Genomic DNA, 20485 nt, shown 5'->3' on the forward strand with positions numbered 1-20485 from the left:
GTTATGTAATAATAATTATCATCATCATCAAATGATTGATTAATTGATTGATTGATGAATCGATTGATCGATTTAATTTAATATAATGCATTTGTTGAGTGAATAATTCGGAAATGATTTTCAAGGTTTCTTTTTTTAAAACAAATAATCCGAAATAGATTCTTACAAAAATTCAATCAGTCATTTTGTTTTTATAGATTACTATTCTTTTTCTTTATCACACTTTTTTGATGAGAAAACATGAAAATGTTATTGTTTTTTGGAAACCATCAAAATCCTCAATGGATAGAGAAAAGTCATCTAAAACAATAAATAATTGCAGTAAGTTTTTTTCATGACACATACATAGACACACACATTAAGATAATCTGCTAATAAATATCTTGAACACAATGACGTTCGGGTAAACCCGAAGTTGAAATAGTAAGATAAAAAGAGAGAAAAAGAAAGAGATAAATCAAAATCCTGAAACTTAAATGAAAATTATTATCTTATTTTAATATTTTTCATCCATACACACATACACATTTACACTTTTCTTTCTAACATTTTCCCTTCATAATATTTTTTATTATTATTAGCAAGGTTGATTAGTCATTTGAAACAATATAGCTTAATTCAATGCAAATCGATAGAATTCAAAATTAACTTTTTTGTTTGTTATTCAACCAAGAAGAGAAGAAAAAATGATAAATAAACAATGTTTCTTGAGGAAAAAAATTCAATGATATTTTTTTTCCTAGCTAATTATCTTTCAATATATATCATTTTTTTCTGGTTGTAACAAAAAAAAACTGGGTTGACATCTTTTTTTTTGTCTTGATCAATTTATCAATCATATTTAATATAATTATCAAAAGTCGATATTTTTCTTCGAATTTGTTAGACAAAATATTTGTTTTTCATTTAAATGCAAACAATTTTCTAGTGATTTTCATATGGAAAAAAACTGGATAAATACAGTATCACATTTTGATCTTTTTTTGGAAAAAAATGGTGGTTAAGGAGAAAAAATGAAGGATAAGATAACAGAGAAAAGTCAAAAATAATAATAAAGAATAACGTTAATGATAATGTATTGTTTTAAAACTTGTCCTAATGATAATAAATCCATTGATATATGAATGTTATATGAATAGTTTCATCACTAAGATCACTTCTATTTTAGATGTTTGTTTGTTTGTCGTACAAAGATCCTTGATTATTTTATTTTTATTTTGGTCGCACAAAAACATGAAAACCGAAATTGCGAACTGATGACGAATTTTTTCCTTTTTTCATCTTTGTCCTGTTTTGTGTTGTTGTTGTTATTTCTCCCTAGCTACTTCATTTCAATAAATAGTTGTTTGTGTCAAATTTTTGTTTTTTTTTCTGTATTGCCTTCGGGGTATTTTTTTTTTTTTTGTTGTTGATGTTGTTGCTTGTCTGTCTTTCATATTCAACCAAAATAACGATGATGGCAGGTAAAATTCAAATCGTCAACAAAAAAAAAAAAAAAGAAGTTTTCTGTTGTTTGGCCATCCGAAACGATGATGATGATGGTGATGGCGACGAAATATACCTTCGATTCGTTGCTGAGTGCAAGCCTGATCTTTAATGGATGCTTGACTGGAGTCATTTGTTGAAGAAAAAAAGAAAAAAAAGTCGCTTTAATCATCATCATCATCCTTCGTCAATTCTAAGAAAAATATTCACTGAACAGGCAAAGAGGGGGAGGAAAGGCTGAAAGCAATTCACGCAAGAAAATGTCTTAGTTTTTTTCATCTGACGTTTTTTTTTGATTTTTTGGTCGATCGATTGGATTGAATCAGAGAATATACTATATGCATAGATGTAATACATTTGATTTTTCGATTGAAATTTGTTTTGATTTGGGTTTTTGTTTTGGTACATTGGTCATATCATCAATGCATCAGTCATGTCAATGATGTTCAGCAATTTTCAGTTTTTGACAACCAACAAAAAAAAATGGTTGTCATCGATGATATCCATATTTTGTATCATTGATGATGATGATGATGACCCGAACAAACCGTAAATTGCTATGAAAATGAAAAAGAAAAAAAGAAATTCTGTTTCTTAGTATCAACTTGTTGTTTTTTTCTTGGATGGTAACAAGATGATGATGATGATGATGGTACACACACAAAATGACGATTCAAAGTGTCAAAGTGAAAGCGTTCGAGCATCAACCAGCAATTTTTTTTGTTTGTAGTTGTTAAAGTTTGCTTCTGTTCACCTTTACCTTGATGATGAGTTGAATAAATTTTTTTTCTTCTCTTTCTGAATGATCTCTATTCATTAATTTTTGTATGGTACTGTCATTGAAGGTTCTCCATACACACTGATTGTGACATGACACATCCATTCATTCATCCGTTCATCATTTTGGGTTTCTGGTCGGATGATTAAACCTATGAAATGATAGAAATATTAACAATAACAACAGCGAAAAGACAGTTTCGGTTTGATGATTTCTTCTTCGGTCCTTATAAGTATCCAAAAAAAATGTATGGAATTGAAATGAATTTTTTTCTCAACAACAACAACAAAAATCAAGAGACAAGAAATATAATTTTTGTTGTTGTTGTTGTTCATTTGAAGAGTTAACCATTATCATTTTGATTCGAAAATTTTTATTAATTTTTTCTTTTCTGGTGAAATGAATATTCTTCATATATGTATTTTTTTCCTCCTGTTTCATTCATTTTACTTTTTTTTCAATCTTTCTGAATGATTTTTTGCCAATCAAAGAGATAGTGAAGTTTTTCTTAATGTTGGTGGTTTTAGATTAATTGCCTTATCGTTGTATATCATAAATTAGAAAAAAGGAGAGAAAAACGATTTCCTTTATTTTTCAAACTTAGATTTTTTTCCTTCTTCAGATTTTAAACTGATGATCCAATCAGAACTTTTTTTCGGAAAAAAAGGTAGAAAATTCATCATCATCATTCTTTGTTAGTTGTTTAAAGTTATCGTCGTAGAAGTTAAAAAAAATATTATCAAACTAAATTCAACGATAACAACACAGTGGCAACTGGCGTGTGAAAGTTTTTTTTTCGATATTTTTTCGATTTCATTTATTATCTGTTATATGGGTGACACTGTTGTTTTTTCATTTAAAAAAAATCTAATGAAGATGAAGATTTTTTTCACGACAAAATAACGACAATAAAAAATGGAAAATATCATTTCGCTTTGATTGCTATCTATCTATCTATCGACTAAACTGATGTTTAAAATCGGAAATTAATTTTTTCTGCATATAAAAAAAAATTTGATTTATTCGATCATTTTGAAATCAAAATCAAATTACATGAAAACTTGATAGACATTTTTTTTCATTTTGTTTTGTTATTGGTATAGCAACTTTGATTCAAAAAAAAAAACAAAACAAAATAATCTAGATATTCGATATTTTTAGCCAATATTCTTATGATTGACCATTGTAATCATTCATTCTGTTTTTTTTCACAATCGATCACTTTATCTCTCTCCCATTACTGTATGAATGGTAAGTATTAGATTACATTAACTGGTAAAACCAAAAAAAAAATCAATTGTGATTCACCCAAATAAGCTGCCCAATTTATTACAAATTAGTTCATATCCATATATGAGGATCCAATTTCTCGCCAACAAATTGTCAATAAGTGCGAAGTGAAAAATCCCTGTCAAAAAAAATATGACCAGTAGGTTCAATGAAATACGAAATAAAGTTGTATCAGATTATCCTTTTTTTTCACCTTCCCGAGCAAAAAAAAATGACCACAATATGTGGTCGTTTTGTAACCGAATCGGTTTCTGAGAACCAGAAAAAAAATACTTTTTACAATTTCCTTTTTACCATTTGAACTTATTTCAATCGTTTAATAATATGATCATCGATGTTGTTGTTGTTATTGGTATTAAGTGTTCCAAAATAATCCACAAAAAAATCTGAATCTCTTTCAAATCTGCTATGTTTATTATTATAATAGAGAATAAAAATGAAAAAAAACAACAACAACCACTGACCATTATGTGAATATAAGGCACTACTATGGAATCAAAACACTATCCGTGTTCATCATTATCATTATAACAATCTTTTGTAATTTTCTATTGAATTGAATAGAGAACAAAGCACGAAAAAAAGACCAAAACCAAACTAAACTTAAACAAACAAGTGAATGAATGCAAAAAAATGTATCCAATATCTATTGTGTGTATCAATTTTTTGTTTTTTTGAAAAATATTTTTGACAAAATATTTATTCATCATTTTGTTTGTTTGTTTATTTTTCCAAAACATAGGAATTTAACATTAAACGTGACTAGAAAATTTAAAATCACAACCATTATCTCATATTGTTTTTAAAGATAATATTTTTAAAAAAAAATAGAAGAGAGTTTCATTTTTTCCAAAAAACATTATTCTCATTTGAAACAATGTCTTTTGTTTAAAAACAAAAGGGAGAGAGAAAAAAAAACACGTGCGTTCATATATCTTATTTGAATGAATTCATGTTGTCATTGTTTTTTTTGAAGATGAATAAATTCTTCATTTATCACTTACAAAACTAAATATTCAAAGATATTCACCAACAACAACGAACAAGAAGAAAAATAAAATCAAAAATTCAACTCTCGAATATATGAATGCATTCGACCATGGTTATGGGTTTTATATTTTCGTGAAAACAAAAACAGAAATTTTCATTTTCTGAGATTTTATTTTTGCAGAAAATTTTTTTCATTTTAGAAAAAAATATCAAACTCAATGTGTATGCAATACATGTTTCATACACATCCTTTTTGCTTACCATCATCATCATCATCATCATCATTCCTTATATAATTGTTTTATCAACGGAATGTTCTCAATTCTTCAACAAACAAACAAACAAACGATTCAAAAATCTATGCAAAAAATGACTATCTCTGTCTCTCCATCGGATTCTCAATAACTTTCAAAATGAATTGTTGTTGTTGTTTTTTCTGTTCTTTATTTCATTTGAAAACATTGGACAAAATGTTGAACGAAAAACCTATCTAGATATAAAAACATACATACACAAACAAATGCTTAAATAGTGACGATAACGAGACAAGTCAAACAAATTTAAGATTCGATAATTAATTGGCCATTGTTTTTGTTTTCTTTTCTTTGATTTTCAACTGTTTTTTCCTGTCGGCCTTCTTGTTTTGTTGTTGTTGTTGTTGTTGGTCAAAATGAAAGAAAATCTTGAGACAAGGAAACAAGTCCATTTTGTGTATTTATTGTTAATTTGGATTGTTTTTTTTTCTAAATGCTTGAACAGACATTTAGGGCTTGTGAACAAATCATTGTTTATTGAAAACAAAAATCGGCAAATCGAAACCCGAATGAAAGAAAAATAAAAAAACAAAAAAAAAGACATTAGATTATCGAATCGATTTGTTTTTTGTTGAAATCGATGATTGACGATCGATACGAAAATATCCAAAACAACAACAACAACAAAAAAGAAAGGTAGTATTGATTCTTTCAGGGTATTCAACGATGTATCGATTTCAAATTTCTTTAATTTTTTAATGATAAATTTAAAAAATTAAAATAATTCCGTTCATTCAATAACTCTAGGATCAAATTTTTGAATAAATTTGAACAATTTTTTTCCAGAGAAAAAATGATGGATTCAAAAAATATCAAATAACAATCTGAAATTTTTTTTAAACAAAACAAACAGCAAACTAATTAATCATTCAATTCAATTCAATCAATCAATCAAGCTTAGCGATGTTCTATAGTTTGTCCATATAATTTTGACTTTGATTGATACAATATCATATTATACTATAGAATTTGTATTTGCCACTTTTTCTCTTCTTTTCGGAAACAAGTCTATCAATTCAAGCTTAAGCAAAACAAACTGAAATGAAAAAAAAATTTAACAAAATTAGTATGATGATGATGTAAGAGAAAATTTAAACGATTGATTCGATGATGATGATGATGATGGTGACGACAATGATTAATTGCAATTTATTCATCCAATTTAATGATGGTTTTCTCCAATCACTTTTTTTCCTCTTTGATTGTTGATCTTGATTTTGTTTGTCTGTTTGTTTTTTTCGGTTCCGCTATTTAAATATTTGATTTGGAATTCTAGTTTTTTTTCGGTTTTCTCTAAAAAAAACAAATATCCATCGCTCGATGTCAACATCAATCGAATCAATCACCAATCAATTTTCCAACCAATAATGTCTTCTTTTTTTATATCAGAAATGAATATACATAGTGAACAAAACGCACACTTTTTTCGAATAATAATGATAATATCAATCATGATAGATAATTTTTACAATCGGCGACACACACACGCGAATTTAAACATTTTACTGAAAGATCCAAGCAGCAAAATCTCATTCCAATCATTTCTTTTCTCCTTGTTGTTGTTGTTCAACCATTCAATCTCAATCCAATCATCTCAATACATACAAGCTTATGATGTGTCTTTCGATTCAACAAAAAAAAAGTTTTCATTTTCTTCTTTATCATTTCTTTTTTCTTCTGTTTGCTGTATTCATTCATTCGGACAATAACAAAAATGGCAATCATCATCATCATTGTTTTGTATTATTATTTTTTATTCATTCTTGAACTTAGCTGATTCTTTTGATTTGATTTGATTTGATTTCTGATTTTTTTTCATTTCTGCTCCCTACAAAAAATATTTTTTTCTTCTTTTCTTTTTTATTGTATGATGTTTGTCCAATTTTTTTTACCTTTTACAATGGAAAAATTGTATGAAAAGATTGGCGTCAGTCCATTGGAAAACATGTACACACACAAAGATATTGTGAATAGGAATATATCCGAAAAAACTGGACATTTCGAAGAAAATTGTTAGTAAAAAAAACATCAAAGACAAATGAAGTAAAAAAAATTGCATGAGAAGATATAATGGTCCGAATCGGCTATGTCTTTTTTGTTGTTGTTGTTGTTGTTGTATTCCTTAATATTTTCTATGGTCCCTTAACATAACATGTCCACCAGCCACAAACAATATTGTATGATGATGATGATGATAATGATTTGATGTGTTTTCAATCATCATCATCGTTGTCCGACCGACAGGCTCCACTATTACAACAACAACAACAACAACAGTAACATAACAAAAATCAAATATATCAAAAATCGATTCAAAACATCAGTTTTGTTGTTATTTGTCGTTGTTTTGGCCAATCATTTTCGTAATAGAGAAAAAACTAAGAGAAGATAAAACTTTTTCTTTGAAAAAAATGTTGCATGCAAGAAATACATGTATATTATTATTATGGAAGAATGGAAGAAAAAAACAATTTTTTTTCCTTTTCATTTTTTTCTGTTCGATATTTGATTCAGGTTATGGTCATCGTCATCATCATCATCATTGGCGTCATTCTCGTCATCAATGATGGCGACCACTTGTCGAATATTGATCGAAATGATATCGATCAAACAAAACAAGAGAAAAAAATTGAAAAAACAATGAATATTGGTTGAACACAGACATTACCACTAACCGAAAAGTGATCAATATATATAGCCCGAAAACAACAGCCAAAATATAAAAATAATTCAAGACAAACGAATATTGCATATACATCACATCACATCACATGGTACACGCAAAATTTTATAAAAATGGCAGACAGAAATCTTGGTCTTACAAGATACAAGATGGATGGTTGGATGAATGTTATTCAGATAGATAGATTCAAGCACGCAAACTTTGCAAGCTTGGTCGCTTTTTACAATCGGATTTTTCATTTTTTTATTTTTTCATTTTATTTCAAATTTTAATATATTTTTTTTTCATTTTTTTTCGTTTCTATGAATTCTATCCGAACGAAATACATTATTGAACCGATCAGAAAAGTTTGATTCGATCAAATCTTATCGTAATAATGATAATAATCCATTTCAATCGTAAATTCATTTCTATGTTTTGTTTGCTATACATCCGAAAATTCATGACCAATAATGAAAAGCCATGAACATCAATGATGATTTATTTCAATAAATATAGATAATGTAGCTTGTTTGTAATCAAAAAAAAAAAAAAAAAAATTATAATCATGTTTCATCAAATATACAGTTAACTTACACACACGATATGATATTATAACAATCCTTTCTTCATAACTATCCATTATATTATATTAATATTGATGTTTGAGGCGTCGATTTTTGTTCGACACATCTATATCAATAATAATATTGTAAATCGATTTTTTTTTCGTAATCATAACAACGATAATCAATTGATGTTGAATGATTATTGAATATTTCAAAATTCATAGAATTTTGTCATCATCATTTGATGCTTGAGTCGTGATACAGTGGATATTATTAAAAAATGAAGAAACAAATAAAAGAAAAACTCAAGACAACAATTTGTAGCATTGTTGATGAACAGGATTTTACATTTCTTAGTTGAAGAAATCAAAAAAACAAAAATTCACATCACAAAGTGATTGAGTGAATTTTTTTTTTGCTCAATATTGAAAACAAAAATGATTTTAATGTATGGCGACCAAATAGAAATAATCATCGATTATATTCTCTACGTAGTTTATTTTCCTTGATACTGGATTTGATTGATTTGATCTTAATAACATCAAAAATGGAAAAATTTTCCCTGCTCTTCATATTTCTCAACGATGATTTTTTTTCATTCATTCAAGAGTTTTTCCTATCTATTTGTTTTGTCTTTATTTTTTTATAAAGAAATTATGAAACTTTATCTTTTCGAAATTTAATCCGAATTTTTATTTGTTGTTTTTTTTTGAAATATTTTCAAAAACAGTTACAATCAATCACAATTTTGATTTTTCTTTTATTGTTTGAAAACAAAATGAATAACTAATGAACACTGCCATCTATCGTATGAAACCGTTATATTCATTTTTTTGAAATGATTATTTTCGGAAAAAGATTCAATGATTATATAATCACAAGATTGGAGAAAAAAAATAAGAATTATCATAAATCATTTACATCATGTTGATTTTTTTTTCATTTAAAATATTATGTTAAAAACGACCATCAAATTCAACACAATTAATCAACACCAAAGAATCACATCAGGCTAATGTAATAATAATTTGCGCGCCAACACACAATGTAAATCACCTTTTGTATTTTATATAATGGAAAAGAAAAATTTCCAGAAAAAAAATTAACCACAACAAACATGAGAATGAACACGCCTAACATTAAATATACCACGCGTGTCAATATACAATGAAAAACTAAACTAAATAACAAATTTAAAGCAAAAAACAAAAAATTTCTTTTTGTGGATTCATATAGTTATTTATCGCCCTTTAATGAATCGATATACAAAGTCAATGTATGTGTATGTGTGTAATATATTGATAAAACTAAAGAAATTTTTTCATTAATTTATTAAAATTAAGTCAATATTATCATGTTATCATGTGAATGAATATAGATATGAAAATAAAATGTATACCACACCTATTCGTGAAAGTTTGTGGTATTACAGTATGTATATTGATGGTAAGGAATGTGAGGGTTTTTTTTGGTTGTATTCAAGCAAAAGATATAGTGATTCAGCAGAAAAAAGGTAATGATTTATGAAACTTTTATAATCATCATCATCGTTGTAGGTATTCTGGCCAGAAATATAGATTATTTTTTTTTGTTTCGCCTTCGTATTCTATTCAGTCGAATCTACCCTTATGGTTAGAATTAGTTTTTAGTTGAATAAATAATTATTGTTTCATTTCTTAACATTGCAACATTATCATCAATTTTTTTTTGTTTGATGAAAATCAACCACAAACTGTGGTTGATTTTCTTTTTCTTTTTTGAATTTTAGATCATGATGATGCTGATTATGATGTATGGTGAATTGTAAATTTGATTCATTTAATTTTATGTTATCATCTTCAACAGCAATGTAAATCAAAGCGATAAACTGATGAATAATTTGTTTGAGGATCTAATAGATTAGATTTACATTTCATTAAAAAAAAAGTTTTATTTAAATTTTTTCCGACCTTTTTTCATCGCTGATTACCATAACAGAAATTCACTTTCTTTCATTATTCCGATGCAAAATTATCATGTTTGGTGTAATTTTTTTTCCGCATAATTTCATTACAAAATATATATCAATATTGCATATATCAAATAAAGTCGATAATATTATTTGACAAATACACTTAAAGGCAATATTTATCTTACAAAAATCCTTTATGCGGTAATAAATGAAACAACAGCAACAACAAAACTAGAATAAATATAGCTTGTAGTTGTAAAATGATATTTATTATTATATTTGAAAGAAAGAAAAAAAATTCTACCCTTATTATTTCAATGGTAAATAATAATAATGTAATGATTGTAATGATTTCATTTTTCACTGCCTTTTGTTTTTTGTTTGTTGTTGTATATGTTTGTATGTTCAAATGACCAGCATGTTTGTTGCATTGAATAAGCAATCATGATGATCATGATGATGATTATATTATTATCAGCAAGATGAAACAAACATAGAAAAAAAAGAACTAAACTAACGACTGAACGTTTGGTTCGATTCTTGCTGTAAGGCCATTCTTCATCGCCATCGTCATCATCATCATCATCATCAAAGTTTTAGTTTGTTGAGAAAAAAAAAGAAAAAAAAAGGTCAACAGCAGCTATAATTTGCAGTCATTTTTCATTCATTCAAAGTTCAGAATGTTCTCTGCTGTCTCTGACAATTTGGTTGATTTTCTAAAAAAAATTTTTTGATTCAACATTCAGTTTATCCGTGTGTTTGTGTGTTGAAGTCATTTTCGTGTTAGGGCTATGATCACCGGCTTAGAGAAAACTAAAAAAAAAATCAAAATTCATTTCCAAAAAAAGGCCACGAATAACATTATCATTGGTGATGGTTTTTTTTATCCCTCTTTTGGAAATAATTTTAAATTCTCATCGATTTTTTTTTCGTTTGAAAAATCATATTAATATCAAATTTTTATTGATAGAAATATTCATTTTTTTTTCATTTTCTCATCTGAATTAAAAACTAAAATTGATAACTGAAACCCAGGCAAAAAAAAAAACATATACAATGAAAATAAATTTTTGAAAAAAATTAAGAAAATAGAAATGTATCTTTTGATTATAGGTGGGATTGCTTAAATACATTACAAACGATGATCATATTTACTCAAAACACAAGTAAAAAAAGAAGATTTTTCCTTTATTTTCATTCGGGATATTTGCCTGGCTCCTTGGCCTTAGGACATTCGATATTTTTTTCTGTTTCTGTTTATTTCATTCTTTATATCGTTCGAGTTTTTTGTTTTTCTTTTGTCTATTAGTTGGTTTCGAATGACCAAATAGACCAAATGACGACGAAGACGATCATCATCATCATTATCATTATCATCATGGTGATGATGATGATCATCATCATATTAATAGACGTATGTAGTTTACAATTGTTGGTGTTCAAATTCGATGGCTTCTTGATGATTACAGGCCTATGTGATTCAACCAACTACTTGGGTCTTTCATATTCTCCTCATCTTATATATCTTTCACTTACTGATGATCACACATAAATTTACAATGATATTTTTTTTATATATAAAATGATCTACATCAAATGTAATGATCAGTGTAAGTAAAGTAAAAAAAAAAAGAAAAAAGAAAAATGGTTTCAAAATGATCATGGATATGGATAATAACTAGCTTTGTTGTTGTTTTCATTATTAGAAAAAATTGTGTTCAATTGATAGTTGTTTCTTATCATTTTTTTAAATATTCTTTTTAATTTTCGTTGTCATTTTCTTTGTATTTATGTATTGGTAAAACAATAAAAATCATTTAATTATCAAAAGATAATTCATTTTTTTGCAGAATTTAAATCTTTCATATATAGATGGACACTATATTAATAGTGAACAAAAGAAGAAAAACTAAAACAACGAAAATTCTGTTCATTAAAGAAACTATAAGTCACCGTCATAAAGGCGTGTTAATCTTTGTTTTTTGTTGTTGTTGTTCTGTTTGATTTTTTGCTTCAACTACCCTCTTGACTGAATAAATTAATTAGAAAAACACAATGAACAAAAAAAGAAAATTTTCTTGCAACATTGAAAATGTTTTTAACACATTTATGCATGGCTTTTCCACAGTTCTGTATTCTATTACTATTTTTTTAGCTAAATAAACCAATTTAATTATCAAGAAGAATCAAATATTGAATCTATATATGAATGAATGAATGAACAAAGTGAGAAATCAAACAAAAATTATTCAGATCCTTTATTTTGGTATACCTCAATCTGATTATGTATTCCACGATTTTAATATATACGGTGTTCTTTTCCTTTTTTTTTTTGGTGGGATTTTTAATATATTCTCAGTTCGTTTTCCATTACCATCACCGTGATCTTCATCGATTGCATAAATTTTTTTTTTTTGCTATCTTAGTCTGAAAAATATACACAAACACACACACATACATCATAGATATATTTTGTCAAATAAATCAATGAAATGAATTTCCAAAAGGAAAAAAATGTTTCCTTTCATATTTTTTATTAAGATGAGATGAATATTTGTACTAGAAAATTATTCATCTTGATTTTTCTCATAGTTTTTCATTTTTCTACCTATTTCTCCTTATCCGTTTTCATCCTTTTTTTTTTGTTTGGGAATTTTTCTTAAACTTTGTTGAATTTTCATCCGATATTTTCTGATAAATCTATCAATATACAGGAAAAACATACTCTCTTGCTCTCTCTCTCACACACATACACACGATTATTTTCACTAATTTAGGAAAAAAATACCCGAATATAAAAAAACAACAATCACTTTCTCATAGTAAAGATATTAACCATATTTATATTAAACATCATCATCATCATCATTATCATCATCATGAAACCAATTAATCATCATTTTGACTTTTTTTTGTTATTTCTGAATGAAAAAAAAACATTTGAAAATGTAGTGATGAACAAATTTCTCTATTTTTTCTTATAATCTTTATATGAAATAAAAAAAAATGATGAAAAGAAATCCAAACAACAACAACAACAGTAGTAGTGAATAACCCAGTGGCTTAGGTAAATTCCAGCAAATTTGTTTTTCTCCAGATTGTAGTGGTAATCATTTATGATAACAATTTTGTTTTTTTTTCGTACAAATAAAAGTTCAAATGAAATCAAGTGATTCAGGATATACACTATACATACATTCAACATGCTGATGGGGATATGTGAACAGATTGAATAGCAAATCCTGGCCATCATGGCTTTGAAACAAAACAAAAAAATTTTGTTTTTATTTTCTCGCTATATGTGTGTTTGTGTGGGTTTGCGTGCATCATCAAACAGGCACGAAACACATGGATTTCGTTTGAAATAAAAATGCACGATTGGAAAAAAAAATTTCATTCATTCATTCATTCATTTCATTTCTTTCTACAATTTCTTCTGGATGAAGAAAGAAAAAAAACATCACGAACATAATCACGAATGAATCTTTTTTTTTCTTGAATTTTTGTTTCAAAAATAAAAAAATAAAAAACAAATTCATTTCTTCTTCATCATCGTCTTTGGAAGAAAAAACAACATACATACACCACATACACAAGGTAGAAAAAAGAACACGCCTCTATTCTTTGTGAAAACTCCGCCCATCCTGATCATCCTGATCATCATCATCATTTTACCTGAAAAAAATGTTGAGAGGTGAAAAATTTCCTTTTTTTTATCTTACAACATTTTTGTTTTCAATCGTAGATTGGCAATGAAAAAAAACGATGTAAAAAATTCATTTCTCAAACAAATTGAAAATATAAATTTTCATCAAAAATTATTGAATTTAAATGGACCTATAGTCAACACCCTCTTATATACAAAATCAAATCGATAACCATACATTAATGATGTGTGTGTATGTGTTGTTAATTAGTAAATAATGTTCATTAATGATTTTGAAGTGGAAAAAACAGAAACAAAAACAAAATCAATGTTTCTAATTCATGGAGAATTGAGAATTATAATCAATGGAAAAAAAACTATGTTGGATTGTTATTTACAAATCATTATTGTTTGATTTCAATGAATAATGATAAATTAAATGATTGATAATCATTGTTTTTGTTGTATTTATCTAAATAATATAACCGGCAATCAAAAAAAAGTAATGTCAAAAAAAAATTATTACCTTGAAAATTTAATCCACAAACAGTAGTAGCTTACCACAACAATCGAATTATATCGAAGCAAAAAAAAATCACTACTTTCAAAAAATTTTGTCATTTTATTTCATATCGATTATTAATATCGATGATCAATGCTTTTCCCTAGTTTTGGTTTTTGAAATGATGATCATTATAATTATTTTGGGTACTTTGATTGTTCAGTTTGATTATTATTATCATAACTGATCAATAATAATAATAATAATAATAATAATGATCCTCAACAATCATCATCAACAACAACATCATCATACAAAATGATGATCATAACTTACTTATCAAAGTAAAGAAAGATAGTAAGAAATAAAAAGTGAAATTATTGTTGGGAAAAATAATTTAATGTTTATAATTTGTTTTTTTTGAATGATGAACAAATTGATACATTATACTTTTTTATTTATAACATCATCATATAGATAGAAAATTGTTGAAAAGAAGTAAATTCTTGTACATAAATGTTTGTGTGTGTGTGTGTGTCAATCATTTGGGAAAATAACCAAGAGAAAAAAAAAGAAACGTTTTATTAAATTAGATTGTCGGTTTGTTTTTTTTTCGGTTGGTAATCATTTCTTTTTTTCTCTACAACATCAACACACTTATGATTATTATGATTATGATGATGATGATGATGACAATCATCTGAATTTTTATTCAAAGACCAATTATTATTATCCATGATCGAGGTGTGAAAATTGTCTTGTTTACAAACATACACACACACACCCGGTAACATGATGGGCGGATATATCATCATCATCATCATCATCGAATCTTATCATTATATCAATATAATAATGGTCATAATAATGATGATAATGATAATAATAATAATAATAATAATAATAATGATCCTCATCATCATCATCATTATAATCATCCATTGTCATAAATGATTGCTATCATCTTTTTTTTGTTGTTGTTGTTGTTATTGTTATACAAACAAAACATTCATTCGAATGAATTATTTTATTTCATCGATATACTGCGTTTGCTCTAATCGAACAAATTCTGTTTTTGTTTGTTTTGTTTCGTTTCGTTGAAAAAAAAATTAATTTTTTTCAAAAATCAAATAATTTCATTTGAAGAATAAATGTTTATGTCCGTTGCTGTCATCTGGTGTTGAAAAATCAAAAAAAAATAAACAATTCTAAAATCAATCTTTTTTTGGGAATTTAAATTAATTGGATTTTTCTCGGTTGAAATTAACAAAACGAAGGAGAAAAAAAAATAAAACTCAAGTGGTCTATTTCACATTTATCACTCAATTAATGTGTTTGGATGGATGGATGGATGGATGAAAACACTTGTAAAATTAATCTGTCTTTAAATAAAATCATATAATCAATGTAGTGACAAAAATTTCCAAGTAATCTTGTTTAATTAATCTTGTTATCCAAATGATAATAGCTTCTTCTAATTACAACAACAACAAAAAAATCCTGCAATGTTTGCTTTTTTTTCCTTATTGATTGATGATGATAAAAATGTTTTTCAGATGGATAAACGTTTTTCTTTATACATTTCCATATCTTTAGATTATAAATAACGGGCAAACAAATTAACAACAAGTAATTTGGTTATAATCCTGGTATACTTAGAAATGTAAGTTGTTGTTGTCGTTGTTTAAATAAACAATATTTGCTCATGAAGTAGAATACTATAAAACCATTTAATTTTGGTTACTTAAAAAAAATCATTCGTCTTTTGAATCGTTTCCTATTTACAACAGCCATGGATAATAATAATGACAAATGCAATGATAAAAATGATAATTTTGAAATCATATATGACACTTTTCAGATGAAAAAAAGGTAAGTGAGAATTATAACTGAATATAATGATAAAAATTAACATAATCATTAGCCAAGATGGACGATTACAATTACCGAATAAAAATCTGACAAATCTAAAATCGGATACATTATATCATTTGGGAATGAGCACAGATACACATAATTTTGAACAAATGTTCGGTGATATTAAATTTGTTTGCATGGGTGGTACGAAAAGCCGAATGTTTGAATTTGCTAAATTGGCTGCCCATGAATTAAATATAACGGAACCGCAATTTGTTGATCTGATTGGTAGCCCTAATCGATTTTCGATGTACAAAGTTGGACCGATTATTTCCGTATCGGTAAAAATGAATGAATAAATCGTTAAATTGATATTCATCTTATGAACATCATTTATTTGCTTTTTTATTTAGCATGGAATGGGTATTCCTTCGTTATCGATATTGATCCATGAAATTCTGAAATTGCTTCATCATGCTAAATGTACAAATGTTACATTGTTTCGAATTGGCACATCGGGTGGAATTGATGTTCCAGCGGGCACAGTAGTTATTACCGAAAAAGCTGTCGATGAATTATTACGGCCTTTTTATGAGCAGGTAAATATCTTGAAAAAGACAAGGTACATATGATTAATCAAATCTTTACAGCGGATTTTTGGCAAAATAGTTCGTAGACTGGTTGCTTTCAATCAAAATTTGATTAAAGAATTGAAACGAATCGCACAATCACAAAACAATCAAGGATTTCAAACGATAACGGGTACGACAATGTGTGCAAATGATTTTTATGAATCTCAATTACGAATCGATGGAGCTATTTGTAATCATACTATGGATGATAAATTTGAAAGGCTAAACTATTTAAAAAAAGCCGGCGTTGTCAACATCGAAATGGAATCACTTGTGTTCGGATCAATGTGTCACTATGTTAATGTTGATGCTGCTATCATTTGTGTTACATTGGTTAAACGAACTGATGGTGATCAAGTTCGAGTTGATAAACAGGATTATCATGAAATGCAACAACGACCACAAAGATTAGTAATGGATTTTATCAAACAACGTTTGGCGATTAACCATAACAATAGTAACCATCATTCTAATGATAATAAATGATAACAAAATTATTATTCGATTTTATTATAACAATTAATTTTTTGACCAAGACAAATTTTTAATTGTTTTATAAATTATAATTTCATTATCTTAATCGGATTTGTCAAAAATATTCGAAAAAAATGATCGTTTAAATATTAAATTTCAATTAATTCTCCTCTTTAGTACATTGTGGTGTTTAAATATTTTGTTGGCTGATGAGTTTAATTATCATTATTATTGTTAGAGACAAAAGTATGTTTTTTTTCTTTGTTGATATTATTATTAACAAAAGATATGATGTTTTCTGTTATGTTTAAATTAATTTTGTGGCGGTATTGATGATTTTGTTTATCAATTCGAATCACTGCTATGAAGTGTCATAATGTCGTATGATGATTTGCAATGGATAATTACTAAATTTTAAAATACCATTCCTATAGGATCAATTAACTATAACCTTTTCAAAGTATATCAATAATTACTGCGTAAATTTAATTATTACAATCGATCTATAAAAATGGGATCAACTTAATATTATTTCCATCATTCTGTATTTTTCAATTATGGCTAACCATCGATGGACATTTTTGTTGTTGATTTTTATTTTATTTTTATCGCCGATTAAATCATCGAAATCATCGAAATCCTCAAAATTTGATTACATTTTATTGGCAACACAATGGCCAGAAAGTTTTTGTGAACATAACAAATGTATTCATCATCAAGATCGTTGGTTAATACATGGAGCATGGCCGGAAAATAATGATGGTTCCTATCCACAGTATTGTAATCGTAATAGTAAATTTAATCCTGATGCAATTAAATCAATCGAAGCAGAATTGATTATCAATTGGAAATCAATAAAATCGGGCAGTTCAAATGAAAATTTTTGGTCACATGAATATACCAAACATGGAACGTGTGCTACCGAATGTCCTTTGATGCGTGATGAATTGGGATATTTTAAATCAACATTGAATGCATTTAAAAAGTTGCATATTGAACAATGGTTAGCCGATGATGGTGTGTTTCCTTCGGAAACACAAACATATTCATTACAAATTATCCATGATTCCATTCGAAAAGGTTTCGGTTATCGAGTACAAATCCAATGTACACAAAGTAAACAACATGACTATCCTATCATTTTACAAATTAATTTTTGTCTATCCAAACAAAATCTGTCACCATTTGATTGTCAATCCGAAGATGTTGGCTGTTTTGATTCAAAAATTGGCTATCTACCCACCAGAAAATGATCATTTTCAAATAGTTTAATTCGTTTGATTTATTACATTAAAAATTGACAATTAGTTAAGATAACATATTTGAATCAATATCAAACTCATGTTCTAAACTGAATAAATTTTCCGATTCAACAGGATCCATTGCCATTGAAATGTCCTCAATAGAATGAAAGAGTTCAGTTTCATTTTCCAAATCATCATCATCATTTATTGGTTGATCAGGATATTTTGGTTCCAATTTTTCTGGGCTTTTCTGCTTAGGACAAAACAAAAGATAATCAGATAAAAATTGCCAGAGGATGGCTGCATAAGCCAATTTTAAAACTAAACGTTACCATAATTTTAGTGATTTCATTCTTTTCAAATTTGATTTGAGTATGTCGTAAACAAGAATTACGATGAACATAGGAAACGACAGGCATTAAACAAGGTGGTGTTCCATTAGCACACGGACGATACAAAATTTGATATGGATCATACAAGATGTCTAAAAATTGAAAAATAGTAAAAAATGAAAAGTTTAGCAATTTATTAAATGTTTGTGTGAAATGCTTACGTGTACGACAATAATTAGAAAGTGGAACACATTGCTTTTGGCATTGTTGGGCATCTTTTTTGTAAATACAAGTCGATGATGTCGACGATTTTTCCGTCACTGGTTTATCTTCTATCAAATTTTGACGAATTTCACTTGCCTTTTTCTGAATCAATTTTTCGGATCCTGAAAAATTATGATATTTAAACATGGCTTTCATTATTTTATAATCTTGATCTTCATTAAGTGCATCGATTATGGTGTTTGAATCATTTATCGTTGCTATCGTCGATGAAGATTCCAAGGTTTTTCCATTCGAACTTTGATTTTCACAAAGTTTATTAGTGGCCGCCGATAACTTGGCTAAATAATATTGTCTCATTTTTTGCTTCAACATCTGACGATAATAATTGAGCAGATTAATGTACAATGTCTGAAGTCTAAGCATTTTATCACGAAGAATATGAGATATTTCTTCGGCAGAATAAACACCAGCATGACGTAACGGATCGTCCATGTAGCTTTCAACAGATTCATTATCTGAATCCAATGAATCTAGATTGAGAACATCAGCCAACATTAAATGTGAAAAATCATCATTATTTTGACTTTGATAATGTATAGCATTTATGGAATCGGTTATTCGAGTTTTTAAAGCTTTACTTGGTACAACACTTTTATAATCGGGAAGTTCCCAATCACCATTCTTACGTCGATGATCATGTTCATCGCTCGGACAATAATGTTCCAATTCTTCGAATTTTCTTTTTAAACTTGTTTTCTTTCCATCAGCCATTGAATTCTGATAATTTTCCATGCAGGCATTCTTGCGCCGTAATAGATTGAATTGTTGAATATGCCATGGACAAAAAGCGGTATCACGATCACGACGATCATAACGACGGGCAGCTTTCGGACAGCGTTTATTTGTTTGTGGGTGAATATATGAACATTGTTTGAACGGAGCATTCTTATCAAATAGAATATGACGTATGCAATAGTTATAATTTTCAAGACGATTTTGTAGACAAAATCTATGCGGATATAGACAAAAATTATCGGCATTTGTTTGATGTGAATTAGGTCGTTGTTGATGATGAAGAAATTGGTTGAAAAGTGATGATTGACGTTTCAAATATATTAATTGCTGTTGTTGTGATCGATGACTACTGCTGCTGCAGGCCGTTGATCTATTTGATTTTCCCTGAGAGGAATTTTGTGATTTATATGACATTGTTTTGAATATCTATTATATCATCTAATGATGATTATTTTGAATAAGATTTTTAAATTATAAAAGTTGTTACGATTATTTGAAATGATCAGCCCATTCAATAAACTAAGGATTATCTCATTTCATCTCATATCACATAACAAAAACTACGAGCTTGTTTGCATGTATTTCAATCACCGATCAAGGCAAACACACAACACGACAAAAACAACAACAACAGCGAAAAGGCGAGCGAAAAAAAAATTGCGCTCGCCGCGGCTCCGTTCACCGACACTGTAAATACCTGTAAATTCATTAATATTGATAATGATTTTAAAAAGATCGG

The 20485-nt window shown here is 27.6% G+C and overlaps 3 protein-coding genes across 3 annotated transcripts; 2 read left to right on the forward strand and 1 right to left on the reverse strand.

The window, feature by feature from the left end:
- Window positions 1-15730: 15730 nt before the first annotated feature.
- Window positions 15731-17326, forward strand: LOC113799599 (uridine phosphorylase 1-like). Its single transcript, XM_075820807.1, has 5 exons — window positions 15731-15850; window positions 15978-16059; window positions 16112-16385; window positions 16458-16643; window positions 16695-17326. Exons 2-5 carry the CDS (start codon window positions 15980-15982, stop codon window positions 17160-17162), a joined length of 1008 nt encoding a protein of 335 aa, XP_075676922.1. The 5' UTR covers window positions 15731-15850; window positions 15978-15979; the 3' UTR covers window positions 17163-17326.
- A 338-nt stretch (window positions 17327-17664) lies between these two features.
- Window positions 17665-18467, forward strand: LOC113799615 (ribonuclease DdI-like). The gene has a single exon (XM_027350279.2). It carries the CDS (start codon window positions 17708-17710, stop codon window positions 18401-18403), a length of 696 nt encoding a protein of 231 aa, XP_027206080.2. The 5' UTR covers window positions 17665-17707; the 3' UTR covers window positions 18404-18467.
- Window positions 18401-20385, reverse strand: dgt1 (KAT8 regulatory NSL complex subunit dim gamma-tubulin 1). The gene is made up of 3 exons (XM_027350233.2): window positions 18948-20385; window positions 18727-18878; window positions 18401-18644 (listed from the first exon to the last, which is right to left on the reverse strand). The coding sequence occupies exons 1-3, from the start codon at window positions 20158-20160 to the stop codon at window positions 18459-18461; spliced, it is 1551 nt and encodes a 516-aa protein (XP_027206034.2). The 5' UTR covers window positions 20161-20385; the 3' UTR covers window positions 18401-18458.
- Window positions 20386-20485: the final 100 nt, after the last annotated feature.

Source organism: Dermatophagoides pteronyssinus, unplaced genomic scaffold, assembly GCF_027571235.1.
Source record: "Dermatophagoides pteronyssinus isolate colony J.1.1.1.1 unplaced genomic scaffold, Derpt_VIB-CSIC_2022.12 sq0007, whole genome shotgun sequence".
Classification (NCBI taxonomy): domain Eukaryota; kingdom Metazoa; phylum Arthropoda; class Arachnida; order Sarcoptiformes; family Pyroglyphidae; genus Dermatophagoides; species Dermatophagoides pteronyssinus.